This window comes from Verruconis gallopava (genome assembly GCF_000836295.1).
Source record: "Verruconis gallopava strain CBS 43764 unplaced genomic scaffold supercont1.6, whole genome shotgun sequence".
Lineage (NCBI taxonomy): Eukaryota > Fungi > Ascomycota > Dothideomycetes > Venturiales > Sympoventuriaceae > Verruconis > Verruconis gallopava.
In genome coordinates this window covers 989,149-1,015,633 of record NW_015622142.1, presented here as the reverse complement: position 1 = coordinate 1,015,633, position 26,485 = coordinate 989,149, and the positions used below count along the sequence as shown (strand labels likewise).

The window sequence follows — 26,485 nt, the reverse complement described above, 5'->3', positions numbered from 1 at the left end:
GAGCCGAGCTCTAGATGTACGTCTCCTCATCACACCGAGCCCGGTCGGTGCTTCTAGTGAATCTCCCCGTTGGTTCGTCAAAGTCGGCAGAGATGAGGAAGCTCTGTACATTCTTCAACGTCTGCGTGGTACTTCTGGTGAAGATGCCGGCAAGGCTGAGCACGAACTCGCACAAATCAGAAACGTTGTCGATCTGGAAAAGAGAACTTCTCATGGCACCACATACTTCCACATGCTTTTTGGAATTGGCTCTGGGAAACTGCACACTGCCAGGCGTGTACAGCTCTGTATCTGGCTCCAGATTTTGCAGTGCTGGTCTGGTATTGCTGGCATCACCATGTTCGGCCCTGGTAAGAATTCTAAAGCCAAACTTAGTTTGACAGGTCTAATTCTCTTGGACAGTGATTTTTGGTATCGCTGGATACACAAACTCGAAAGCTCAGTGGATTTCTGGTCTCAATAACATCTTCTACATGTTTTCTACGCTTATTTGTGTCTACACCCTTGACCGCATCGGACGTCGCTGGACTCTTTACTGGGGCTCCGTTGGTCAGTGTATTGCCATGTTTCTCACTGGTGCTTTTTGTCGCCTTGGACTTGACGCAACTTCCCAATCTGAAACTGGAGCTGCTGCTAGATTTGGTGCAGCTGCTGCCTCCATGGTTTTCCTATACACATTCATCTTTGGTGCCACTTGGCTGACAGTACCGTGGTTGTACCCCGCTGAGATCTTCCCACTACAAGTTCGCGCCAAAGGTAATGCATGGGGAGTTGTTGGCTGGAGTATTGGCAATGGGTAAGATTTCAATCGATAATAAGCAGCTCTAGTACTCACATTTCTCGCAGAACTCTTACGCTGGTGTTGCCTTACATTGTGGGCGCTGTCAATGAGAAGACACTTTACGTGTTTGGAGCTGTCAATATTATTGCGATCCCAATTGGTAAGACTTATTCATTTTAATTCAGACCGCAAGGAACCCAGGCTAACGTATCGTTTAGTTTGGGCACTTTATCCCGAATCTAACCAGCGTACTCTCGAAGAGATGGACATGTTATTCGCTTCTGACTCAATTTGGAACTGGGAGGCTGAGAAAACATTCAAAATGCTTAAGGAGCAAAACCCTGACGGAGTTGCTCTCAGCGAAGAGGAGGTGGACTCCAAAGTCTTTTCCAACGTCGTGGAGCATGTTTGAGAAGAAGGCCGTACGCCTGATTAGCGACTGCTAAAAAGTGTTCCATGGCCAACGAGAGAACTGATCTGCGATGATATCTTAACTTCTCAGTCTACAATTCTTGGATTGCAAGCGCCTGCACAGTTTCGTCTATAAACAATAAATGAACATTCTGACCTTCTAAATATTCGCACTTCAAAGAGCTTCATTCTGAAAGTTTTTACTATCACCAATTTGTTTATCCACCTTTAAATTTAATATAAATACGTCACTTTTTTGGGGGATATTGAAAACATATCTGTGTCCTTTATCAGATGAACATTAAAGGACTGGGAGATGGTAGCTGAAATGATTACTGTCATACTTGAGAGCGACACGAAAGCCGTCAAATTAACGGAAAGGTCTGCAGGATAAAAAAAATTCGTTTTCTCATTTATTTTCAGAGCTCGCTTTTACTGAAGATGTACAAAAAGTCCTCCATCGCATAATAACTGAGCTCCAGTACAGTATCGACTCATGTCGCTTGCGAAAAACACTGCCGGCCCGGCCATATCCTCTGGATCTGCTACCCTGCCTAAGGGAATCCGCTCCTCCAAGTACTTCAGCTTGCCTGGCTTCGCAAGATCGCTAACGGCTAATTGGGTTTTCGTTGTTCCTGGCAGTAGTGCATTACATCGAATACCATATTTACCAAGGGCACATGCCTGTGACTGCATCATACTTAGTACGGCAGATTTGGTTGGTGTATAATGCACTTGCTCCTCGCCGCCAACCAGTGCTGAGATTGATGCAATGCCGATTATACTGCCGCCGCGCCCCTGAGAGACCATTTGTTTGGCAGCAGCTTGCGTTGAATAGAAAGTGCCGCGGACATTGACATGGTTGTGAAGTTCGAAAATCTCATCGTCCATACTGGGCATGACAGTAAGCACTGGCAAAAGTAATTGGAGTGTAATAGATAAAATGAAGTCCCTTACTCTAAGAAATCGGCGAAAACGCTGACACCAGCGTTTGCAACGAAGACATCCAGGGATCCAAATGCTTTGACTGCATCTGAAACAAGCTTTTGGCCAGTTTCTTTCTTTCCAATGTCGCCCGATGAAGCAATCAGCTTGTTTTTAGAGTCGTTTGGAACTTGCTTCAACATTTCCTGAAAATGACTCTCTGACGCAGAATCACCAAGATGGTTGACGACAACGGATGCTCCTTGACGTAAATACTCAATGGCGATGGCACGCCCAATGCCAGTAACACCGCCAGTTATAGCACAAACTTTTCCAGCCAAAAGACCAGCCATGACGATAACGAAATATTCTTACTCCGCGTCTTCTTTTCTCTTTGCTTCTCTTTACCGTATAAACGTTGTCGAGGAGAGGTGCACTGATGCAGATACACCCGAAACTTTTGCGTGATTGAGAGCGGGCACCCCGCAAATTGGAGTTGATTGTAAGGATTTCATCTGGAACCCACCTTTAGTCTTAGTGGTAATGGTCCCCGAGACGATGGGGTTTCTGTACCATCGTTCCATACCCTCGATCCGGATCCAGAGCCTATTGGAATTGGCCCCTGTCATTCGAATGTGACGGCTTGGCAAATTCCGGGGTGCGGTAGATTCTCTCGGTAATTTTCAATACACTTGCCAAATGCCCTTGAGTTCGTCTTCCAGCGATTGTACTGGCCAGCCAACTCTGGCCCGGCATGTCCGTAGTAACATGGTGATCTCTTCCCTAGACTGAATATCGTTGATACATGTACCGGCGATGAAGAGACACTGCGAGCTTAGAATGCTAGAAGCTCCATCTGTAAGACCCCTGGCAATGCCACAAATGTAGCTAGCACAAGTTCTCAAATGCTTCTGCTGCTCTATAAACACGTTAATGCCCCCCAAAAGTGGTCGATGAAGATTGAGTAGGATCCTTGCTGCGTAATGAAGTTGCATGGAAACAGCAAATGCAGGCGGATGGATCACAATAGTTTTGAAGACAACATTTTCGTGGTCAGCTGTTGTAGGAAGAGGATCAAAGTCAATGGAAAGGCTATCCTTCCAGTCATCTAGCAATGCTGTTAAGATATTTGCGTTTTCTGTCATTATGCTAAAATCATCAACAGCATGCTCCGGTTTCTGGGCGCAATATCGTACGACCTTTGCGAACAAGAACAGTGATCTTGCAGCAAGCGTCCAAGGATCCATCTGTTTAAAGTGCACTCTCTGGGGCCGCCAGAAAGTAAAGGGCTTCCGTTTATCGCGAAATGCAGCCCAGGAGTCTTGGGCTAGCCATGCCCACCACGTGGCGCCTCGAAGGCCTCCCGAGTCACCGTGGATAACTTGAGATCTCTGTATGCGAAATACGCCCTGCAGATGCCGTTCCCAGTCACGCTGACCGCCGTCGAGCATTTCGTATGCAGAAATTATGAGCGCAGTTGCAAGTAGCTCGTCGCTAGTATTGTAGTCATCGTGTTGCATTGCCTTGTGAACGTACTTAAGGGTAGCATGGTAGTATTGCAATGCCTCGCTGCGGCTGTATACAATTCCATCGCTGAGATGGCGATTTAGAGAAAGATGACGAGTTGAGAGAGCTAGAATGGCGTTGAGAAGGCCAACATTGCGCAAGGCCAGTCGAGGAACCAGGATTGAATAGTGCCGACACTGATCCAGGAGGTCAATCCATGAAGCTACATTGTGGACAAAATGTTCAAAGATTCGGATTTCGTGAGAACTGAGTACGAGCGTCGAATGGGACGTCCAAGGTCTTCCTCCCAAATTCGGGTCAAGGCTTTGTGGTACACCACACTTCCACGAGAAGTCGGCATCATCCACATGCAACTCCGACTGTTGGGCGTCTGGAGGGATTCCTTGATTTTCTTCAAATTGCAGCCTAGCATCTCCAGCGAGAAGATCGAACCAAAGTGCAGTTGCGTCATCAATTCCAGTTCTGGAATAATCCGACGTAACTGAGATGTTGTGCGGACTAGTCTCATTGTATGCAGCGTCACCTAGTGATTCAGCATTTGCTGAGCTGTAGCTGCCCTGATTCTGAAGAGCATGGCGATCTGACTCTGGGCTGGGGTGTGAATATACGGTTAAAGGTGATCTCACAAAGGCCGGCTCTAGAAGCTGTTGCGTTGGTTGCTGTAGTTGTTGCTTCTCTCCTTGTTCCGGAATGCATACAGCAATATCATCTACAAGATTAAGCGTCGTATTATTGGCTGAATGCAAAGCAAAGGATGGTTCATCGTTATTCCTTGGCTCCACAATGCTTTGCTGTTGCTCAGGCCCAATGAGATCGGGATACTCGCAAAGCCGCCCAGCACGTTGACAATAAACACAGATTGGCCGGGTCTCATCGCATTTCAGATGCCTCTTTCGGCATGTTTTACTGCAGATATAGTCAGCAAACTGACTGACCTCATGGAAAGACTAGGTGTATCGCTTACCATCCAGTCTTCGTCCGCAAGCCGCGACTCCGCGACGGCCTTGTGCGAATGCGCTTTGGAGGTGGCATTTCGAACCTGTAAATTCCCCTCGTAACGAGAGCAAAACAATTTTGTTCAGACTAGGAATTGAAATAGAGGCCAAAACGAACAATGTTCTTGCTTGCATCTATGGGCTTGGAGTTTGAAACAGACAAGTCCAACGGGGGAGGAGAACTAGCCCTCGACACGAGGGCTGTGACAAGCCTCGAACTGACTGCAAATCTAGAATTGTGGAGTACGTCCTCTGCTTATAAGCCAGTTTGCCATTTAGCGTTTCGCTAAGCAGTGAAGTGAGCACTGGGTTGCAGAAACTAAACCAGACGGGGCTTAGACCTCAGCGCGTACATTAAAGCTAAAGTATCTAATACAAAAGGTAACACAAATTGTAAAGCAAAGAGTCTATTTAATATAGCATTGTTTACAGAAAAACCTCCTCGAATTGAACTCAACTACATCTCGACCTATTCAAGGTATAGCACTCATGAGATTTGTAATAACTGAAGCACCTCATAAAGATATTTGTGTTACGAAGTAACACGTGATGATTCACATGAAATGTCGCAAGTCACGTGAGAATGACTTAGCAGATATATTAACTTATGTTTTTGATATATATATATATATATATATATATATTTGCCTCGTAGGGGAAGTTTTCCAGCTATACCTTAATCTGCAGTGCTGAGGTCGAGGCACCACTTTTTGGAGCTAGCTCCACATATTTATCACGTAACCTATTTGGTACACACGATACCCTCTACATGAACTCAGCGATAGAAGCCTTTTTCACTTTGACCTCGGACATTATTAATGGGCAATGACCGGTCCTCCAGACGGCAGGACTCCCAGAGTGGGGCAAAACTTTTTGGAAGTAAGAAAAACGAGACTAGGCGACTGGTCCATCATCGCGAAAGCTTAACATGTTGGGAGTGAGCAATGAAGTTGATCTCGAGGTTCCTCAAAGCCGAAAAAAAAAAAAAAAGTCGTCACGGCTATTCTCCGTTCACGGGTCGCGAAAGGCAGAAACCCTCCCGTGCCTCGCCGCGGTGTCTCCTATCTCCCTCCGGGGGGGAAAGAGGTTTGGGTCGCTTGTAACGTTTTGACAGCGTGGTGGTGGTGGTGGTGGTGGTGCGTTAGCTGATGCTGACCGGGGGTTGAGACTTCCGAAAGGGTCTCTCTGGGAGAGTTTGGGACCGTGGCCGAGCGCATTCGTGCGGCGGCGGCGAGCGAGGCAGGCGAACGGCCTTTGCGGTATCTCGGATACCATGGGCTTCGCAAATCGACATGTTTTCTCCAAAACGCACGACAGCAGTGTGACGACTTGTGAACGAAGAAGAGGGCCACCCGGGCTAGGTTATCCGCAGGAAGCAGGAAGAGCGTGTTCTGGAACAAATAGGTCAAAAAAAACATTTCCTATTGCTACAATTGCATTAACCGTTTAGATCAAGGCAAAAATCAATGCGTCGATGTCGTTCCCCCGTCTAAGCCGAAAATCACCTTAGATCTTTCAGCAGCCCACGTGCGCCAACCACGCGCAAAAAACTCCTCCTCGTATCTCTCATCGGGGCACGTTCGAGAGGGGTCATCTATGCCCTTCCCACTTGCCATGAGTTCCACGTACCCAACTAAAGTTTTTCTTTTCATCCGGGGTTTCGACCATGCTTCTTCGCCCGCTGCTCGCGAAAACGAAAAGAGGAACATGAATAACAATATGAATTGGGGATATATATTTATGCTCTTTTTGGCACTTCTTCCCCCGCTTCGTCTTCCACTTCTTTTTCTCCTTCCGACGCTTACACACTGACCTCGACACGGCCCTCGGCGCCCGGAGCACCGGTGTTGAGGTTTGGCAGCAGGTAAGTGATGTCGTCCCAGGGGTGGCTATACCAAACTAGTTAGCGAGTTTCCACAGCGCAGCTGATTGAAGGAGCAAGGCAGCTGGCAAAAGAGCGCAAAAAAAAAAAAAAACATATCGGAATGAGTGGAATACGACATACCGGTACAGACCCGTCCTCAGGCGCTTCTGGTCCAAGAAATGAGCGATCAGACCAATCGACCGTCCCAAGACGAACAGGCCGTTAAGCGTACCCATCTTGAGATAATCCTCAGCCTCCTCCTGGTTAAAGGCGCCGCAGTTGCGCAGCAGGTCCACGAAGCACACAGCAATGCAGCCGTCGACGTTCAGGATGAGATTGTCCTTCTTGGACGTGGTCACGGTCTCTACGGCGAGCGCGTAGTCGAGCAGCTTTGTGGACGGGAAGTGCTTCTTCACGTAGTCCTTCACAAGTTCGACGCGCAAGTCAGGGTTGTTGCGCGACTTGATCCTGTGGCCAATGCCTGGGATGAGCTTGTTTTCCTTGCGCATGGTGTCGACAAAGTCACGTGGAGACAAGCCCTTGTCAAAGGCGCGGGTAAACTCCTCGGCGGCGCCGTCGAGAGCGCCACCAAAGCGCGAACCGATGGTCAGCAGACCGGAGACAAGCGCGGAGATGAGGTCCTTGCCAGCACGGGTGGTGATGATGGTGTTCATGGCACCGGAGACGGCCGGACCGTGGTCGGCCGTCAACATGAGCACCATCTCAAGGAAGCGGCTGGCGTAGTCCGGCAGACGACGGCGGAACCACAACAGTGACATGACACCGCCAATGCCAATGTTTTCCTTGAATACATCCGAGATGGGCATACCGGCGTACAGCAGCTCCTGGCCACGGTCGTCCGAGATGGTGGAGATGAAGGCAGCCGGCTTGCGGATGAGACCCAGCTCCTGGGCCCACGAGTAGTCCATGGGAATCTTGGGAACTGCAGGTTCGGGCTTCGGCTTGATGTTACCGCTCTTGACCTGCTGGGAATAGACGCGGGCGAGCAGCTCCGGAAGCTCCTCGAACGTGTCGGGGACGAAGATGCCAGCCTCACGCATGGCCTTGTTCTTGGCCGCAGCGGTCTCAAGCTGCGAATTGGCGAAGGAGCCGGCATGACCGAACTGCACCTCCGTCTTGAGCATGCCGGCGACGGTGCCGATAGCCCATGCGACGATAGGCTTGTTGATCTGGCCGGACTTGACAGCCTCGATGACGCGGTACTCCTCAACGCCACCAACCTCACCAAGCAGGACGAGGATCTTGCAATTGGGGTCGGCTTGGTAGCGGAGCATGTGGTCAATGAAGGTGGTTCCAGGGTATCTGTCGCCACCAATGGCGACACCCTCGTACACACCGTCGGTAGTGTTAGCGATGATGTTGTTCAGCTCGTTGGACATGCCACCGGACTTGGATACGTATGCGACGGAGCCCGGGCGGTACAGCTTCGACGCGACGATGTTGTCCATCATACCACCCGTGTTGCCGATCTTGAAGGCGCCGGGCTTGATGCCTCCGACCGTGGCGGGGCCAATGATGGTGATGCCTTTCTTCTTGGCAACGTGCAGGATCTCACGGGCGCGGCGCTCGGGAACGCCTTCAGCGATGATGGCGATGGAGCGAATTTGCGGGTACTCCATCAACTCCATTGTCGACTGGTAGACGGAGCGGGACGAGGCGAAGTTGACGACGGTGTCGACGTCACTGTGCTTGGAGAAGGCCTTCTCCACCGACTGGTAGACCGGTAGGAGCGTCTCGCTTGTGCCCCAGTACCTGTAATGTTGTCCACTTAGCTACTGTCCCAAGCATCTACGGCCTGCTCCTTCCCTTTCCGTACGCAAGGCAGAACAAGGGGAAAGAGAGGGCGTTAACGTACATCTTACTGACGAATTGGCCTCCGAACGTGTAGATGATGCCTGCCACTGAAGGGGTCTTGCGCTTGCAGATGAAGTCGAAGTCCAACATGCCCTGAACGGCTCTTGGCTGTAGACCACTGTTTTGCCATTGTCAATTCTTCTGCGCTCATCTTGACATCTGTTGGAGTGCATCTTGGATGTGGGAGCCATTTTATTCCTGCTTCCTTTTTTTTGGTGTTGCTCGGGGGGACTCACTATACGAAGCATCGTGTCTTGTTGTGGAACAACGTGTGCTCTGGCGGCGGGCTGGTCATTCTGCTCGGCGCCTGGAAGCGGCGAATGTTGTCGTTCACGTCGTGGCTCGCGGTCTCGCCGTTGGCAGCGCCGGGCACGTTGAGCGAGGTGCTAGCCCCTGGAGCGCCATTTGTGGTCGCGGGAGGCATGTTTGTTGGGAGAACTGTCAGACGGAGAGTAGGACTAAGCAGGGAGAGAGTATGGCTTTGAAATCTCTATGCTTGGATGACAAGTCAGTCAATTGAGGTTCTGCGCGGGTGGGCAGACGGGGACAAGCTTCGTGAGGAGAGAGAGAGTGTGTGTGCGTGCGGTCGTGGTGGAGTGTGTGGTGTTGGTGCTGCAGAGTCGGACGTGGAAAGCCAGGGTCCGGAGCTGCAAAGCCCAGTACGGTGAAGGACCAACAAGACCACAAAACGCAAAAGATGCTTTCTCGGAGTCTGATGGCCGCAGAGCTAGCTCCTGTTTGTGTTTGATGTACGGTGGGGCAGGGGAAGGAATGAGAAAACTCTGTTAAGAAAAAGTCAGACTCGTATACTTACAGGACAGCTGCTGGGGGGGTTTGCGGAGGGAAGAGGAAGCCGAAGTGCGGATGATTGCAATGGGGGAAGAAGGACGCGACCTTTTTTTTTTTTCCCTTTCTTGACGGGGAGAGAAACAAGAGATGAATTGGGCAGCTTGAAAGGGATTGCGATTGATTATTCGGGCTTGGGAGGGGAATCGGACTGGCAGCAGGACAAGTGTGTTGAATTTGGTGGGTGCTTCGGCGGGCGGTGGTGGTGATCCGGCGTTGAGCGAGCAAAGACACACGACCCTGGTCAGAGAGGGTCGGCCTGGCACTTTTTTTTTGGGGTTGGGGCGATGTGAGATATTGAGCTTTGCGGCTTGTCGTCTGCGAGCGGCCTAGCGCGTCAGATTGGGCGACCAAGTGCAGATCCTAAATTTGGGCCGGTTGAGGCTTGGAGAGTGGTGGCCTGCCGCGTGGTGCGTGATCAGCAGCAATGATCGCAATGGCATCGACGGTTGGCGAAAACAAGAGCAGGACCACGGAAGACGTGCTGCAAGACGGGGGAGCAGGAGTGGTAGCAGCAGCTCGAGCAGCGGCCGAACGTCGTCGGACAGGTCTTCAAGCGAGCAGCCCGTCGGACAACGACTCCTCGGGTTGCGGACGGTGTCTTGTTTGGCGTGCCGGTGCGGATCCCGAGGGGCGATGATGGCGGTGGTTTCTCTGCCAACGCTGACCCCGACGAAGCGAAGGGGCTTTTTTTTTCTTGAATATGGCTCTTGCGTGCTACGCGTCTTTGAAGAGTTAGCTTGGGCGCCGCTTGCTCGTAATGAGGAATAAGCAAAAATGAAAATCATGCAATCGTGTTCTGACCGTCGCGGAGGCGCTGTCTCGTGTGCTGCACAGGCTTTTTGGTGCGCGAGTCGGCGGGCGCGTTGACTGGGGAAACTCAACGGCCCACAAAATTTCTCAACCCGGCTGCAAAAGGCAGCTTTGATTTGTGGCACGTTCTGCGGGCCGCGAGCAACGAGCCGAGGCGACGCGAAGCAGAGCACAGCAAAGCAAAGCAAAGCAAAGCAGTGCAGAGCAGAGCATCGCGGAGCAAGGCCACACGCCGCAGTCGCCCAGCAAAAGCCCGTCACCAGCGCAACGCCGGCGGGCGACCCCTCGCCAGCCTGGAGCGGACAAGGCGGGGGGGCTTGGCCGGCTGCAAATCAGGCACGAAGCCGCCGCCCGGAACGCCGACGGCAGCGCCAGCTCCAGCTCCAGCCAGCGCCGGCTCCAGGCCCAGGGCCACACGCGCAGGACTGCATTTCACTCACCGACTTGCCGCCAGACGCTCACGTAACCCGGCCCAGCAGCGCCAGAACAGCGACTGCCCGTCCAGCGCTCCAGCAACAGCCATCGCCGTCCACAGGCTGCTCGACAACCGACTCTGCCCTGCCCGCGTGCGCGCCGTCATCGCGCGCCCGTTGCTCTGCTGCGTGTGCTACACCGTCTCTTGTCAGCCGTGCAGCATTCCCCGTAGACCTAAAAAAAAAGGCCCTGACCGCCCCCGATCACCAAGGTCAAGAACGACGACTCAACACTGCTTTGCTTACCTGCTGCTCGTTCCCGTTCTATCTTTGGGCTCAACAAAGCCGCAGCGCCCGCCGTCTCCCTCTCTCGCCCAGGTAAGCCTCCGCTCCTTTTTCGGCTTGGCTCCATCGCGCGCCCTGCGTGCGGTCCTCGGGCGCCCCCTCTGTCGCCCCCCGTCCAGCGCACACCCCTGAAAAGTTGTTGATGCGCCCCTCCCGGACCTGGCCAAAGCCCCAAAAATTGTCGTCCCCAGCCAAACTCACCCAACCAAAGCTCATCGCGCCCCAAAGAAAACGCCGTCAACACAATCCGTCGCCAACACGGTGTACCTGTTGCTCATCCCCACGCTCCAAGGCACATCCACGTAGCGCACACACACCTTCTCACATTCACGCCTCGTGCTGATCCGGTACTGTACCGCCCTCAATTCTTTGTCCCCGTAACCAACAAGAACCACCACGGTCAACACCACCACCACCACCATTGCCACTTCCGTCCCTCCAGTTGGCTCCATCTCTTGTCTTCATCCTTTCCTACTCTTTTGCAGCTCCAATCCCTTGATACCCACGTAGTCCTGCTCCTCCCGCCGCCAAGTACATTTCGCATAGCCCGCTGCACAGCTCTTTCTGTCATCCACGTTGAACCTCGACATCGGCCCAGACGACTGTTCCAGAGTCCAATTGCTCACGCATAGCCCCTTAGAATAGTTCGAAAAGCGCTTTAGAACCCCGTCGCCCACAATGTCTGCAAAGGCGATTCTCGAGGCCGATGGCAAGGCCATCCTCAACTACCACCTCACGCGAGCACCCGTCATCAAGCCCTCGCCCCTTCCCCCGCCCACAACCCACAACCCGCCGGCGAAGATGGCCACCATCCACTTCGAGGAGGGCGACGACATCAACGGCGTGCTCGACGCCGCAGAGGCAAAGTACCCCTGGCTGCTGACCCCAGGCATCAAGCTTGTCGCGAAGCCAGACCAGCTGATCAAGCGTCGAGGCAAGAGCGGCTTGCTGGCCCTCAACAAGACGTGGCCAGAGGCGAGGGCGTGGATCGCCGAGAGGGCGAACAAGCTGCAGAGAGTCGAGACCGTTGACGGCTATCTGCGAAATTTCCTCGTCGAGCCCATGGTGCCACACCCACAGGAAACCGAATACTACATCTGCATTCAGTCTGTAAGTTTGCTTCTTGGCCCTCCTTCCCGTCGTCTCCGTGTCTCTTTCAAGGCAGACGAGAGGAACGAGACGTTTGACTGTCGATCCTTGGAATCCAGTGGGACTGACTTTTACATGTTTTTAGGTTCGAGAGGTACGTGTGCGCCTTTTATCGCATAATTTCCCGGCACGCTCGCAAGAGAACCACAAAGGGCGGTCTCAGAAGGAAATGACAAACGGAGAATCAAAAGACTCGAAATTCATCCGAAGAATGTATTCCAGGGGTCGGAGAATTAAAAAAAGGCACAAGAAACTGTGCATCGAATTTGGGTTGAGATTCGTCCGTCTTTCTGTTGCTCAAAAGTTCTGGCTGTTCGGCTTTACCGTCGGGCGGGCGAACGGAGAGGAAACAGTCACCCGAAAAATGCCCACCCCCCTAGCACGCAAACAACAACCCACACCCACACCATGCTGCCCTATGCACGACCACTTCCCGCACACATGGCACCTGCAGCTGGCCGTGAACGTTCCAGCGGGTGCTCCCGTCGTTATCCTTGTTTGCATCGTTCCATCCTATTTCCGCTTTTCCCCCCAGACGTTCTAGAAGCTTTTTGTTTGCTAGAAGGATCATCCAAGCGATGGCCACCTGCACTGGATGCACGCATGCTAACATGTCTGCCAACTAGGGTGACTGGATCTTCTTCACCCACGAGGGTGGTGTAGATGTCGGCGACGTAGACGCGAAGGCCGAGAAGCTGCTCATCCCCGTTGACCTGAAGGAGTACCCGTCGAACGAGGAGTTTGCCGAGACGCTGCTCAAGAAGGTACCCAAGGGTGTGCACAACGTCCTGATCGACTTCATCGCTCGACTGTACGCAGTATACGTCGACTGCCAGTTCACATACCTCGAGATCAACCCTCTCGTCGTCATCCCCAACAAGGCTGGTGACGGTGCAGACGTCTACTTCCTGGACCTGGCAGCTAAGCTCGACCAGACGGCTGAGTTTGAGTGTGGTGTCAAGTGGGCCATTGCTCGCTCCAACACCGCTCTCGGCCTCGCTCCATCCGCACCGACAAGCGGAAAGGTCAACATCGACGCCGGTCCACCGATGGAGTTTCCTGCTCCCTTCGGTCGGGAGCTGAGCAAGGAGGAGGCCTACATCGCCGAGATGGACGCCAAGACCGGTGCTTCGCTGAAACTGACCATCCTCAACGCTGAGGGCCGCGTGTGGACCCTTGTCGCCGGTGGCGGTGCTTCTGTTGTGTACGCCGACGCCATCGCGTCTGCAGGCTTCGCGTCCGAACTCGCCAACTACGGCGAGTACTCTGGTGCGCCCACCGAGACGCAGACCTACCACTATGCACGCACAGTGCTTGACCTCATGCTGCGTGCACCGCAGCGACCAGAGGGCAAGGTGCTCTTCATTGGCGGCGGTATTGCCAACTTCACAAACGTGGCGTCGACGTTCAAGGGTGTCATCCGGGCGCTGAGGGAAGTAGCACCCCTGCTGAACGAGCACAAGGTTCAGATCTGGGTTCGTCGTGCTGGCCCCAACTACCAGGAAGGTCTGAGGAACATCAAGAGTGTCGGTCAGGAACTTGGTTTGAACATTCATGTACGTCTCTCTTTCTTTTTGTCTCGTCTCCCCTCCCCCCCCGTCGGGGCATCGTCACGTAGGCTAACAAGTTGAAAACTAGGTATACGGCCCTGATATGCATGTGTCTGGCATTGTGCCTCTGGCTCTGAATGGCAAGAAGACGGACATTAAGGAGTTCAGCGGTTAAATTGTGTCCGGGCTTTGCTCGAGCGAGCAAAACGAGAAGAAGAGCCAAATGGCGAGAAGGCAAGCTCAAGAGTGACGAGTAGAGAGAATCCACCGATGTAACATGTATCTGAACCCTTTTGTCACGACCGGGTAGAGGATGGCGGGGATAAAGAAAAGGGGAAACCATGAAAGACCCGAAGGCAATCTGTCATACGCAAAAACGTTTTTGAAATGATGACAAGGCGGGAAGGGGTTTCTTTTGAATCTGTCGGAGAGAGAGGTTTGCAATGCATATGTATACATATATGCATATCACACATATATATGTATGTATAATATGCCCACCCTTCTATCTAAAGAAGCCCCCCTTTTTTTTGAGAAAAACAAAAGCGTCGACCTCTGGAAGCATTCGTGTTTTTGCTTCTTCTACCGCTACAGATAACAAAAGAAGGCAGGCGAACGCATTCGCCCGTCCGTCGAGGTGGCGCCTTCTGCAGCCCGTTGTCGCCTGCCGGAAGCGAGAGAGACGACGGACGTAGCGAGTAGTAGAACGGAAGTTTTCCCCGACCCCCCTCCCCAAACCACGCTATCTCGAAGCCCACATCTACTCACTTCTATTCTCTCTCTCTTTTTTTTTTTTTTACAAATAAAATTGAAACAAAAACAAAACCACTCGCTCTTGCTTTCCGAGACGAAGAAGATACCGAAGGCTGAGAGGGGGTCCCGGCCGCAGGGCCATGGGAAACAGCGTTGATTGCAGGAATTGGAGCAAACCTTTTGGGACCGGCTGCACACAACTAACTAATTGCCCATTTCCAGTGTTGTGATTCCCCGCAACCCGCCCCGGTCGGACGAGATGGAAAGGGGGTGGGTTTGTCTGTCAAAAAAAAAAAAAAAAAAAAAAGGTTCGCTCTGTCTTGGAACGCGAGCGTGCAATGATTTTTCGTGTTTTCTTTCTTTTTTTTTTTCGGACGATCTGGCTCGGTGAGGGTGACGATGCTGGGTGATAACCCCCCAATGCGGAAGGACGTGCGAACAGACTCAGCCCCTCGGCGTTGGTGTACCACAGCCTCTACAAAACCCACCCTGGCGTGCCGTGCTCGCAGGGCGTCTTAAGCACGAAAGAAAGAAGGGAAGCATAGCTGTCAGGGGAGTGGAAAGTCGCCGGTACGGTACGTTAACGCTGACGTTTTGCTGGCGATGCTGGAGTGCTGGCGCGGGTAGCCCAAGTTGGGTAGTTTGTGCGAGCGAGACGGCGCGAAGGGGGGTGGGGGGGGGCAAGGGGAAGGGATGCAAGAAGATGGCTCGTAATTGCTGAGAGCTGGCTTACGTACGGGATGGGCCTTTGTCTTCGTTCTCGGCCGGCAGGGACGGGCGAGAGGAGGGCGCGTCTGAGGGGTATAAAGAGCTTGGTTTCGAGGAGCAATGTTTTGAAGGACGCAACTTCACGGGCTCAGGCTCTCTGCTCTTCGTGGAATGAAAGCTAAGCAAGTCGAAGAATAGTAGTCAAACAGCATCTACTTTGCACTCGTTGCGGCTTCGCCCTCCTTCCCTTTCCCCAATCACAGATACACGTACTTACTTGACTCGACCTTGCTCGGCAAGCCCCAGCGTCGGACCATTCATGTTCCTCTTTGCCTACGCCCGCCGTAAGTACAAGAAGCGTCAGCAGGAGAAGGAGGAGCGAGAGGGTCAAGACGAGCACCGACTGCACGCAGCCCGAGCAGACCACTCTCGCTCTCGCGATGACAGAGCAAATACCGGGGCCGCGGGCTCTTCCGATCCTGGGCAACATTCTCGACCTGCGGGATCCTGATGGGGTCAATATCCGGCCCCTTGAGCGCATGATCGACGTGTACGGACCGATCGTCAAGTTCAAGGTGGCCGGACGCGAGACCGTCGTGGTCGGCGGCTACGACCTGTTCGAGGAGTTGTGCGACGAAACCAGGTTCTGGAAGGTGCGGCACGAGATCCTCGTCAGCGGCGAGGATCCGAATGCGGTGTCCGGCCTGTTCGCCCAGGCCAACGAGAAGCTCGTCGACTGGCAGCAGGCGCACCGGATCCTGATGCCGGCGTTCGGCCCCTTGGCCATCGAGAAGATGTTTCCGGGTAAGTCTTGGCAGAGCCCCCCAATCTCTGTGCTTCGAGCATGCTGACCTTTGTGCCAGAAATGGACGACATCGCGACCCAGTTGCTGCTCAAATGGGCGCGACAAGGTCCGGATGCCAAGATCCTGGCGTCGGAAGACTTCTCAAGGCTCACGCTCGACACCATCGCTCTGTGCGCCATGGACTACCGCTTCAACTCGTTCTACACAAACGAAATGCATCCTTTTGTTCAGGCGATGAACCGCGGGCTAGGGGAGAAGAACTCCCGCAACCAGATCGGCAGTCGCATCAAGAGCTTGATGCCCGGCCATAAGGAGCAGATCCAAAAGGACCAGAAGCTCATCTTGCAGACGGGAGCGGATATCGTGGCCCAACGGAGGGCAAATCCGGTTGACAAGAAGGATCTCTTGAACGCAATGTTACACGGAAAGGACCCAAAGACAGGTGAGACTATGCGAGACGAGCTTATCGTCGCGAACATGAGGACGTTCTTGATCGCTGGACACGAGACCACGTCGGGAATGCTGACGTTTGCGTTCGCGGAGATGCTAAAGAATCCGTCGACCTACTTCAAGGCCCAGAAAGAAGTTGACGAAGTGATTGGCAAGGAGAAGGTGAACGTCAAACACCTCGGCAAGCTCAAGTACCTCAACGCTTTGCTCAAGGAGACGCTGCGGTTGCACCCAACGGCTCCGGCATACTTCCGCGCGGTGCGACCGGAGAACAAGGAAGAGAAACCGACGATCGGAGGAGGGAAATATGCCATGCCCGGGACCGCAGGCGTGCTTTGCCTCCTGACGAAGATCCAGGTCGACCCGAAGATCTGGGGTAATGACGCGAACGAATTCCGGCCAGAGCGCATGCTCGACGAAAACTTTGAGAAGCTGCCGCAGGCAGCATGGAAGCCCTTCGGCACCGGCCTGCGGGCATGCATCGGGAGGGCCTTCGCCTGGCAGGAGGCACTGCTCATCTGCGCTTCCATCCTGCAAAATTTCAACATGACCATGGACGATCCAACGTACGAGTTGAAGATCGTGCAGACGCTTACGATCAAGCCAAAGGACTTTTACATGCGCGCGAAACTGCGGCCTGGTCTTACTGCTGCCGGTCTGCAGGAACGTCTTGCCGGCCGTGCAAACGTTGCCGAGGCGAATGGTGCGGGCAATCCTACGGCAGCAGAGGAGGAGATTGTTGGTGATGAGAACCTGAGGATTCTTTACGGTTCCAATACCGGGACATGCGAGACCTTGGCCAGGAAGTTAGCGTCTCAGGCAGGCCAACACGGCTTCAAAGCCGGCGTCGTCGAGCTGGACAACGCGATCGAGCAATTACCGACGGACATGCCTGTGGTCGTCATTACTGCTTCATACGAAGGTCAGCCATGCGATAACGCGGCTAGTTTCGCAGCTTGGTTGGAGGCTCAAAGGGATCCAACTCTGCTCAAAGGTGTGCAGTATGCGGTCTTCGGGGTCGGCCACAGCGACTGGCGCGACACCTTCCAGCGACAGCCTAAGCTCATTAACGACAAGCTCGCTGCTCTGGGTGCTTCAAGGCTTGCCGAACGTGGGGAGACTGACGCTTTGAAGAACAGTCTTTTCACAGATTTCGAAGACTGGGCCGAGAAGACCCTCTGGCCCGCTCTTCCTCAGGCCGAGAGCAAGCGCGTCTCGTCGATCAAGCGCGTTAAATCAAGCTTGAGAATGGACGTCAAGAAGGAAGACCGGGCTGCGCACCTCAACCAAAGGAATCTGCGATGGGCCAAGGTGCTCGACGCTAAGCAGCTCACGGCATTTGGCAGTCCCCAAAAGCGACATATTGAGATCGGCCTCCCAGAGGAAATGTCTTACCAGGTCGGTGACTACCTTGCCATCCTACCGCTGAATCCAGAAGCTAGCATCAAGAGGGTTATGCATCGGTTCAAGATCAACATCGAGAGCATCATCACCATCGCCGACGCTGGGCCTACAAACCTGCCAGCCAATGTGCCCATGCACGTGGATGACCTGCTTAGAGGCTATGTGGAGCTCTCACAGCCCGCTACTCTCCGCGACGTCCATACGCTGTCCGAGGCGGCAACAGGCGTAGACAAGCAAAAGCTCACTGATCTGACCGATCAGACGATGTACGAAGCTAGCATTCTCCAGCATCGCATCAGCATTCTTGACCTCCTCGAGCAGTACCCGAGCGTTGACCTGCCGTTTGACCAATTCCTGACCATGCTTCCGCCACTGCAGACGAGACACTACTCAATCTCATCGTCCTCGCTCGCACAGCCTGACTCGTGCACCTTGACGTACTCTGTCATCGACGCTCCCACCATGTCCGGACTCGGCGACCGCTTCCAGGGCGTGGCTGGTACCTATTTGAAGACGCTCAGGAAGGGAGACGACGTCCTCGTTTCCGTGCGTGCTACAAACAAGCTCTTCCGTCTGCCTGCCGACCAGGCAAACACTCCCCTCATGATGTTCTGCGCCGGAAGTGGCTTGGCACCCTTTCGAGGTTTTATCCAGGAGCGGGCGTACCTGATCAAGGAAGGAAAACGCAAGCTTGCTCCCGCCTTGCTCTTCTTCGGATGCCGGTCCAGGAAAGAGGACGCGCTGTACGAAGAAGAACTCGCCGAGTGGCAGAAGATCGGCGCGGTGGATGTGAGATACGCCTTCAGCAAAAGCCCTGCCGACAGTGCCGGCTGCAAGTACGTGCAGGAACGAATGCTCCACGACAAGGCGGAGGTTGTCGACCTCTTCGAAAGGGGCTCCATGGTCTACGTGTGCGGTAGTAGAGCGGTTGCTACCGAACTGGGCGGTGCCGCGAGGGAGCTCGTCAAGTGGAAGGCTGAGATGGAAGGGAAACAGTTGAGCTCAGAGATGGTTGAAAGTTTCATGAGTGTGATGAAGAACTCGCGGTTTGTCAGTGATGTTTTTACCTAGCGATGTCGCCGGTGTTGCAGGTGCGACGCTATTTTTTTTTTTTCTTTTTGTCCATTGCTAAACGATGTTGGGTTTGTCCATGACTCTGATTTTCCCCCAATCCCCAGTCCATACATTCACTATGGTCTTCGCTGTCAACCTTATGACGGACAATTTTTCCGGCTCTTCATAACACAAAGCACAACCTTTCATAATTCACAATCATGCACAGGATCGGATAGAAATTCTAGGTTCATGACATAAATCCTCGTAGATGTCGTTTCTCATTGCCTTTCTCTCCCGGGTGCCCTTCAAGACGCTGACGTGAAGACGATCGATCAATACTCGAAAAGGAGAAAGGGGAGGTCCACAGCAAACGCGCTCACCCAATGAAGCCATCTAAGAAGCGCAATTAGGCACGTCCGTAGCGTATCCCAGGAAACAGTTTAACTTATACAATTCGTCCGTGGTCGCGCCAAAGGCATTTCGCAATCAGCACGCCCAGCCCCGACGCAATGGAAGAACGCGTTAACGACGCGCACCATGGCTACAAGACCTGAATCGCGCGCAACCAGGTCCTTTTCCTCGGCTGTTCCGCAGCGGCACCCAATCTCTCGCCAAAAACCCTCACAAGGCTCGGGTGTGCAGAGCCCGTCGCTCGGTGAATGGCGACGGCCTATGTCAACTTGACGGGCCATCATACACGCGGACGACCTTGTGGACGCCTGCTAGGAACTGAATGTGATTCAAAGCATTCAGCAAGATATTAAAGCGTAAGCTCCGCGTCTGGCGTCAACCGCGCGAAGTGGATTTGGGCCGTTTCGCATGCGTCATACGCCTTCTCGTGTGAAGCGTTGACGGACTGCAGCCCCCAAGGGCATTTTCTTGAGGTACAAGGGCCGAAGGAAATTTACCCGAAGGGAACCCATCTCTTCGAGAAGGTTGGCACTATTAAAAGGCACTAGAAGAGGAGTTGTTGCAAAGCTTGACAATCTGCACGGCGGCGGTGTGCGTGGAAAGGACGCAGACCCACCAGTACTCAAGAAGCCGAGTCTGAACCTCTCGTGATTGCCTCCGTAGCATGTTGAATACACAAAGATGAAAGACTGAAGCAGCCTATTTCAATTGCGTTTTTGTTACTGTACGTTTCAAAGCACCTACGTCCCAGCTCATGGCAATCCTTTGCCAGAGTTAATGGCATCAGCGACCTGACTTGTGTTTGGGCGGTTCTCTGTGCGAAGTTAGCTACCCGCACACTCTTGAGGTTTTGGTCCAGCTGAAAGCTGAGGCGAAGGAAGGAAAAGAGAAAGAGGGAGCCTCACCGGCGTATCTCTCATAGCTATCAAGATACAATTCATCTCCGCTCGTCGTCGCTTTCACAAATGGGTCTGCTTCAATTGCTACAACCCATTTGCCCCACCTACTGTCCTTGTCTACGTCAGGCCATCCCCTATACGGCTTTAGCACCTTGTTCAGACGTATTACCCATGGAGCCACTTGAACATCTACAAAGGACAGTTCGGGGCCAAGGAAAAATGGGCCTTCTGCATCGGCAGCGTTGACCAATTTCTCGATCTCATTCTTGAGGCCAGCAGCCTCCTCGATCTGCTTAGAAGTTTCCTGAGCAATAAGGTAGGAGTAGAAGCGTGGCACTATTTTACGATTAATGTGATCCGACCACAGGCGAGAGTGTGCGCGCTTTTTAGGGTCAGAGGGTAGAAGAGGTTTGCCTTGGTTGATGTCTTCGAGCTGTGGGGGTCAGTGATCATTACCAAAGAGAGCAAGCTTATATAGGATAATGGGATACAGCATACATATTCCATGAGCACAGTGCTTTCGTAGCAGCACCAATCACCGTCCTGTAGTGTTGGTACTAGTCCCCGAGGATTGAGTTTCAGGTACCAATCGGGTTTTTTATATGGGTCTATTTCTATGTATTGATAATCGAGCTTCTTGTACTCCAGGGCTATCCAAACACGTTGCACGAATGGACTATAGCGAAGATTAGCACCTGTATTAGAGTACAAGGTATTGACCATCAAGCCATACCAGAAACAACTTCCATATAATTTCAGAGGATGGTCCTTTGAATGCTTTTTAACTGTTCCAAGGGCTGGACCCGTAGCTTTCGTGTGATAGGTTTTCTTTTCCTGCTCCGTCTTGCCGTCAGATGAAGTCATGTTTTGTGAAGTAGTGGTGCCAAATCTAGGACAGTCTATGTAATTCGCTGTGAAGAGAACATGTGATCTGTAAACCTTTGAGGTGCAAGAGCGCGAAGACGTAACGATAGGACAAAGGCCTCTCGCAAAATAGTGTGAAGCATTGAAGAGAGGGGGATCGATTCACACAAAATGATGCTGCTTAGGAAGTGATGATGGATGACGAAAGACGCAGATCATGCGAGACCCTTGCTGCAGAACATACGACCGGGGGCTCGAACAGCTCCAGAAAAAAAGACGTACAGAAGATAGGATCAGCTGCGAGGTGGAAACAGTCTCAGAACTTACAGACGGCTTTGCTTTTCTCTTTTCCCTATCTTGCATTGCCAACCAGCGAATAACGCTGTTCTTCTTGATCCGGTCGCTCTCTTCGATCGTATGCTTATGCCTGCCGTTTTCGCCCTCTTTCGCATTAGGCCCCGTGCCATTCACGCGTTGGATTGTATAGAAGCGCTTTGTCACCTGCATAGGTGCACCGGACTGCAGCGACTGCCCAATAGCGCCTTGCACTCGCTGCAGCAATGCCTCAGCATTAATGCCATCACCTCTTGGCTGTTGGCTCAGGTGCGTAGCAATTTCGTCGCGTGTTGCGCCGGGTAGATACTCGGTGATTTTGATCTTTACATCGCATAGATCTCGCTCACGGGCCACGCGTTTCCGTTTCTTCTTATTGGGGTCGTCGGATTTGGGGGTTCCCGCAGGTCGGCCTTTCAACCGACAGTCGTAATAGTGCGAAACGAAAGGCTTTTTCTTGTATTCTTGTGTAGATCGATGGGAGTATACGTTGTCGACGTGTGGAAAGTAGATCTGAAACCTATTTTGATTAGAGAAAACAAGTTAGCCAAAGTTATGCGTCAGGAGGTGCACAAGAAGGTGCGGCTACTTACTCCTCCTCTGTGAGGATCAAAAGTCCTTCCACCTCGAAGAGCCTCTGTCGCCATTCGTCCTTTCCCGGTGGCTCGGGAATGATCCTCAATCCCTTTATATGCTTATCTACTTTGCCATCTTGAGCTGCAGTCGACGACTCGGGTGGAACTGCCTCTTGGGTTTGCACAGGCGCAATCGGAACTTGATTTGGAGGCTGTGGATGCGGCCGCTGTATTGGTACGCCATTATGGACAGGAAGATTGTACTGCTGCTGCTGTGAGTAGCGAAGAGCATTCGGCGGGGCGGTATTGTACTGTGGGGCCGCAGACGTTGGGTGCGTGGTCGTCAAGCCTCGTGGTGCGCCTTGCTGTCCATAGAAAGACGTGTAGGGAACAAAGCCCAAGCCAAAACCTTGGATTGACTGTGGAGGCTGTTGCATAGGATGCGATTGCTGCAGATGGGGTCGCGCATGCTGATAAGAATTTGCATGTGCCTGTCCAACATCCATTGTTGGAGTAATGCGGCTGAATAGATCGTGGAGTGCATGGTCCGCGCTGACGCTGCTTTAACGAGAATCAAAATTCCTTTCACGTTTTTGGCGTAGCGCACAATCTTCTTAACTGGCTGCCTTACCACCTCTTACCGCCGTGTTCACCACAACAATTACTTAAAGAAACTTTTCTGGGAGCCAGTGCTCAAATTTTTCCAGGCGTGTTAGTCGTTGGTTTCGAGGATAAAAGCGTTAGAGCTGTAACAAGAGCCTTCGTACAATCAACAGGCTTCGCGGAGTCTGGACTGTATGTGAATAGACAAGGCTGAAAATTGTCGGCAGATATCCATCCGTTGCAGGCTTCTAGGCCAGGGAAGACGTACTGCGAGGCGTCTCACGGATTGTACCCGCGAAATTACGATGAATGCTGGGAGTAAGTCGCGTGAGATATGCTCGAAGTGCCAGACACACTAAAATCTGGTGCTAGCTCCCCGCCCAGTGTTGTACAGCATCAAGCATACCACCAATAAAGGGCTCGGCGTCTTTGCAACTCAGGAAATCCACAAAGGTACTCGTATCACATGCGAACATGCCTTGCTAACGGTGCCGCGGGAACCTGGAACCATCGACCCATTGGCAGTCTACGAGGCTTTCGAAGCGCTCAAACCACAGGATCAGAGCACGTACCTGGAGCTTTCAGCATCGCAAGTTCAGATCGATCACGCCCTTGCGTGCATTGATGATGACGTTTCTGACGACATTCGCAATCATATCGCGAAGCTGGGAAGTATTTTCGAATGTAACGCATTCAACATCGGAGACGAAGATGAGGAGACGGGCATTGTAAAGGCAGGCATCTTCCCTATTGCAGCTCGCTTCAACCACGACTGTAAACCAAATGTAGCACAGACATGGAATGAAAATCTACAGTGTCTGACTATCCACGCAATAAGGCACATCGACAAGGGAGAGGAGTTATGTGACAGCTATGTACCGCTGTGTCAGCCTTCAGCCGCAAGAAAAGAAGAGCTCAGGGCGTATGGCTTTGAATGCGAATGCTCCGTTTGTGGGTCCCCAAGGGCAGAGTTGCGGAAGAGCGATGAGCAGAGGGCGATGATACGGCGCTTGGGTGAGGACTTGCAATTCTACGCGAATCGAAGACGAGGGTCATGGTTGGGACCTATCTCTCCCTCGCTAGTTAGAGGCGGTCAGGAAGATCCACTCAACGTAGTACGATACATTGAGTATCTTCTTCAGGATGAAGGGCTAGAAGGCCATGATTTGGGACAGTAGTAAGTATTACGCGAGATACCAAGTCCTCGGTGCTGATATGATTCAATCATAAGTTATTCCTTCGCTTCGTGGTACTGCTCTACCCGTAGCACAGGCGATCTAGAAGAATCTATAGAGTGGCAGCAGAAGCTGTTCGACTTCAACAACACTATCAAGGGTGGTGATCATGAGGATACCATCCGGTCAAAAGAACTCCTCGACAATCTCCTTAAGCAGCGCTCCGCCAGTTACGAGTAGGAGAATTTTCATATACAAAACAATTCGATTGCATGTTTCGATGCTAAATCTTCCTCAGCTTCTGGAACTTTTGAGGCAGCGTGTCTTCATATATATGACACTACTTTTTAACCCTAGTATTTGTCACCGGGAGAATATTATCTCTAAATTGGTGAAGGTTCATGTCACACGATTTTATTAATGTCCACACAGTTTTTTAGCCACTAATGACTGCACCCATATTTCATCCCTTATGAGATTCATATTCACTTAAACGCTTCTACCTCGCCTAGAACGTCACAGTGCTCTGCGATGCTCTCTTTGGATTTGAAGAGTTCGTTAAAATACAACAGCTTTGCTCACCTTTCCAGTTCGTTGTTTAATGCGTACAATGTGGTAGAATCTGCTGCACAGCCTGTTCATATTAAGAACCAAAAGTTTTCCACAGCATAGAAGACTAGCGCGGACTGCGTTTTCTTAAAAGGTAAAGTTCTTCATCCCATACACTACATGATGCGCCAAATGTGTCGAGTTTCGCTTTGATGACATGAGTTCTCAGAGGACATAGACATGGATGAGAAATGCTTCCTGCAGTACACGTTGTTCTACAAAACTTGTCATCTCCTAAGCCTCCTCTATAATTTTCCCCTGCTCAAGAACTTGACAGGAATATCGACGTGGCGCGCACGAAGGAACTCTGCAACGTTCTTCGCGAGGAAATCGTACGAGCTTGAACAACTAACGCCTCTGTCCAAATGATCATGTAAAAGGAAATGCACAGCTCGCGCATTTGGAAGCTCAAACCGATCCTGTCGTCTTGTAAGTTTCTATTCGAACAGGCAGATATGCGACAACGCACAATCTTCTTTCCTTGCTTATACTCATCTGCAAGAAGCTCTTTCATTTTATCAACACTCAACAAGGTCCTTAGCCAGTTCCACTGCTCGTCCGTTTTGACCCAGAAGCCCACGTTGGCGTTGCTCCCTTTGTCTCCACTCCTTGCATGTGCGACCCATCCGAGAGGCCCTCTCGTCGTTGCGCCAAAAGTACTCAGATCGACCCCTTGAGTTGTAGTTGGTTGTGATGGTTGCTGCTTATCCCATACCTTCGTAACAGACGGGGGGTCAATTCTGATGGTCTCTCCGCTTTCCAGATGAACCTTGTGATCAACATCAGACTGCGGAATCAAGGTGACGTAGTACTCGAAGGCTGGCTTGGGGAATCCTTGTCTAAAATCGAGATGAGGTGTTGAACCCGGATAGCTGTGCATTATTGAATCCAAACATGGCCGAAGAACTTTAGCCGGCGACACGTCCTGCTCCTCCCTGGCTTGGACGAATATTCTCAAATCGACGGTAGCAGCATTCTGGTTCGTCGGATTTTCCATTGCTGTACCGTTCTTGGTGAACTCGAATTTGATGAATTTCTTGGCGTGGTCTCCAATTGCCTTTCGGATTTGGGCTTCGCACATCCGCGCTTTCGCGTCAATGTCAAGACCAGTCGGGAAGAAGTGGAATTCAACTTGATAGCAAGGACGGGCAGTAAGACCCACTTTCGTGGTAGGAGGAGGCGGCGCAGACTTTACTCCCCTCAGCGCAACTCTATTTTCAGAAAGCTGCTCAAACCAGAGCTCGTCCAAAATTGCGGTAACGTCTGAATTGAAGTACCAGGGACCTTGAATTTCGTACAAAAGCTGCGAAGTGCATGTATCTGTCGTCACTCGGCCCTGGGTGCCTTTCTGCTTCGTAACGATCACCTCACCGGAGGATGAGATTTCTGCAATCGGGAATCCCAAATCATCCCACCCTTCAGCTTCGAGATCTTTAAATCCGGTGAAGTTGCCTCCCGTAACATACGTACTGCATTCCTGTTACACGAGTTAGTCAATAACTTGCTAATGCTCTCATGTACTGACAATCAGATGGCCACAGACGAAGGCGTTCGCCAGCTGATCTAAGTCAGACCGTTTCCAATTATGCCACCAGTAGGCACCTCCTATAACAGGCGACGCGTCCGATACTCGACCTGCAATAACAATATCCGAGCCTCGTCGAAGCGCTTCCGCAATCCCGAGGCCCCCTAAGTAGGCTTGAGCTGAAATTGGCTCGAACTTCCAGTCACGCAAGAGCTCCCCGGTGCAGATATTTTCGAACTTTTCTTCGCCAGACGCCACGCGCGTTTTGATGATGGGAAGCACCTCATCGCCTTCGATCCAAGCCACCTTTAGGTCGAGTCCCTTTTCCTTGACAAGTTTTCGAACAACCTCGCAGAGTCCCATTGGATCGCTAGCGCCTGCGTTGACAGCAAGTTTGATGCCATACTTTGCAAGATATGGCAGTGCTGGAGTGACGGCCTCCAAGAACGTTGGCTCATATGCAATGTCCGTTGGGTCTCCTCGTACTTTCGACCATGCTCGAGCCGTCATATTGCCTTCCGACATCCAGTCGCCGATTATCAAATCAATCGGATCATTTGGGTAATTACACGCTAAGGACAATATGGCATGACGCCTGTCACTTGCGCTGCCGGAAGCCCCAGCAATTCTAATCGGACGAGATGGCATTGGCGATCACTTCTCGTGCTCAGCTGATTCTTGGAGAGGTGGTTTGCAGTTATGAATCATGCAGTTGTTTTTTTTTTCCTAGTAGCTGTAGGAAAGTGTGTATGAATGATCTTACTCTTCTCTAAAAATTCGAGCATATTTCACTTTAATTGGTCGCTGGAAGCAAAAAGTCTA

At 52.0% G+C, this 26,485-nt stretch overlaps 9 protein-coding genes across 11 annotated transcripts; 4 read left to right on the top strand and 5 right to left on the bottom strand.

Moving 5' to 3' along the window:
• Positions 1–14: 14 nt before the first annotated feature.
• Positions 15–1,281, top strand: PV09_02651 (uncharacterized protein; the record flags this gene model as incomplete). The annotated part of the gene is made up of 5 exons (XM_016355728.1): positions 15–43; positions 91–350; positions 403–796; positions 847–941; positions 1,000–1,281. The coding sequence occupies 5 exons, from the start codon at positions 15–17 to the stop codon at positions 1,191–1,193; spliced, it is 972 nt and encodes a 323-aa protein (XP_016216864.1). The 3' UTR covers positions 1,194–1,281.
• Positions 1,282–1,624: 343 nt separating this feature from the next.
• Positions 1,625–2,469, bottom strand: PV09_02650 (uncharacterized protein; the record flags this gene model as incomplete). The annotated part of the gene is made up of 2 exons (XM_016355727.1): positions 1,625–2,084; positions 2,150–2,469. The coding sequence occupies 2 exons, from the start codon at positions 2,467–2,469 to the stop codon at positions 1,625–1,627; spliced, it is 780 nt and encodes a 259-aa protein (XP_016216863.1).
• A 330-nt stretch (positions 2,470–2,799) lies between these two features.
• On the bottom strand, positions 2,800–4,675 carry PV09_02649 (uncharacterized protein; the record flags this gene model as incomplete). Its single annotated transcript, XM_016355726.1, has 2 exons — positions 2,800–4,549; positions 4,608–4,675. The coding sequence occupies 2 exons, from the start codon at positions 4,673–4,675 to the stop codon at positions 2,800–2,802; spliced, it is 1,818 nt and encodes a 605-aa protein (XP_016216862.1).
• Positions 4,676–6,043: 1,368 nt separating this feature from the next.
• PV09_02648 lies at positions 6,044–10,345 on the bottom strand. 2 transcript variants are annotated; one of them, XM_016355725.1, is made up of 5 exons: positions 9,192–10,345; positions 8,614–8,872; positions 8,379–8,495; positions 6,644–8,275; positions 6,044–6,527 (listed from the first exon to the last, which is right to left on the bottom strand). In XM_016355725.1, exons 2-5 carry the CDS (start codon positions 8,799–8,801, stop codon positions 6,440–6,442), a joined length of 2,025 nt encoding a protein of 674 aa, XP_016216861.1. In that variant the 5' UTR covers positions 8,802–8,872; positions 9,192–10,345; the 3' UTR covers positions 6,044–6,439. The 2 variants fall into 2 exon arrangements, with proteins under 2 accessions (XP_016216861.1, XP_016216860.1); XM_016355724.1 differs by having other exon boundaries at positions 8,614–9,159; positions 9,272–10,345.
• A 546-nt stretch (positions 10,346–10,891) lies between these two features.
• Positions 10,892–14,181, top strand: PV09_02647. 2 transcript variants are annotated; one of them, XM_016355723.1, is made up of 5 exons: positions 10,892–11,141; positions 11,435–11,904; positions 12,029–12,037; positions 12,570–13,499; positions 13,582–14,181. In XM_016355723.1, exons 2-5 carry the CDS (start codon positions 11,473–11,475, stop codon positions 13,666–13,668), a joined length of 1,458 nt encoding a protein of 485 aa, XP_016216859.1. In that variant the 5' UTR covers positions 10,892–11,141; positions 11,435–11,472; the 3' UTR covers positions 13,669–14,181. The 2 variants fall into 2 exon arrangements, with proteins under 2 accessions (XP_016216859.1, XP_016216858.1); XM_016355722.1 differs by having other exon boundaries at positions 10,892–11,904.
• Positions 14,182–15,394: 1,213 nt separating this feature from the next.
• On the top strand, positions 15,395–18,684 carry PV09_02646 (uncharacterized protein; the record flags this gene model as incomplete). Its single annotated transcript, XM_016355721.1, has 2 exons — positions 15,395–15,758; positions 15,818–18,684. 2 exons carry the CDS (start codon positions 15,395–15,397, stop codon positions 18,682–18,684), a joined length of 3,231 nt encoding a protein of 1,076 aa, XP_016216857.1.
• Positions 18,644–22,257, bottom strand: PV09_02645 (uncharacterized protein; the record flags this gene model as incomplete). Its single annotated transcript, XM_016355720.1, has 6 exons — positions 18,644–19,894; positions 19,986–20,412; positions 20,478–20,655; positions 20,713–20,813; positions 21,171–21,696; positions 21,770–22,257. The coding sequence occupies 6 exons, from the start codon at positions 22,255–22,257 to the stop codon at positions 19,833–19,835; spliced, it is 1,782 nt and encodes a 593-aa protein (XP_016216856.1). The 3' UTR covers positions 18,644–19,832.
• A 120-nt stretch (positions 22,258–22,377) lies between these two features.
• On the top strand, positions 22,378–23,899 carry PV09_02644 (uncharacterized protein). The gene is made up of 3 exons (XM_016355719.1): positions 22,378–22,672; positions 22,727–23,531; positions 23,586–23,899. Exons 1-3 carry the CDS (start codon positions 22,660–22,662, stop codon positions 23,767–23,769), a joined length of 1,002 nt encoding a protein of 333 aa, XP_016216855.1. The 5' UTR covers positions 22,378–22,659; the 3' UTR covers positions 23,770–23,899.
• Positions 23,900–24,214: 315 nt separating this feature from the next.
• PV09_02643 (uncharacterized protein) lies at positions 24,215–26,354 on the bottom strand. Its single transcript, XM_016355718.1, has 3 exons — positions 25,664–26,354; positions 24,608–25,615; positions 24,215–24,557 (listed from the first exon to the last, which is right to left on the bottom strand). The coding sequence occupies exons 1-3, from the start codon at positions 26,309–26,311 to the stop codon at positions 24,384–24,386; spliced, it is 1,830 nt and encodes a 609-aa protein (XP_016216854.1). The 5' UTR covers positions 26,312–26,354; the 3' UTR covers positions 24,215–24,383.
• Between the last annotated feature and the right edge of the window lie 131 nt (positions 26,355–26,485).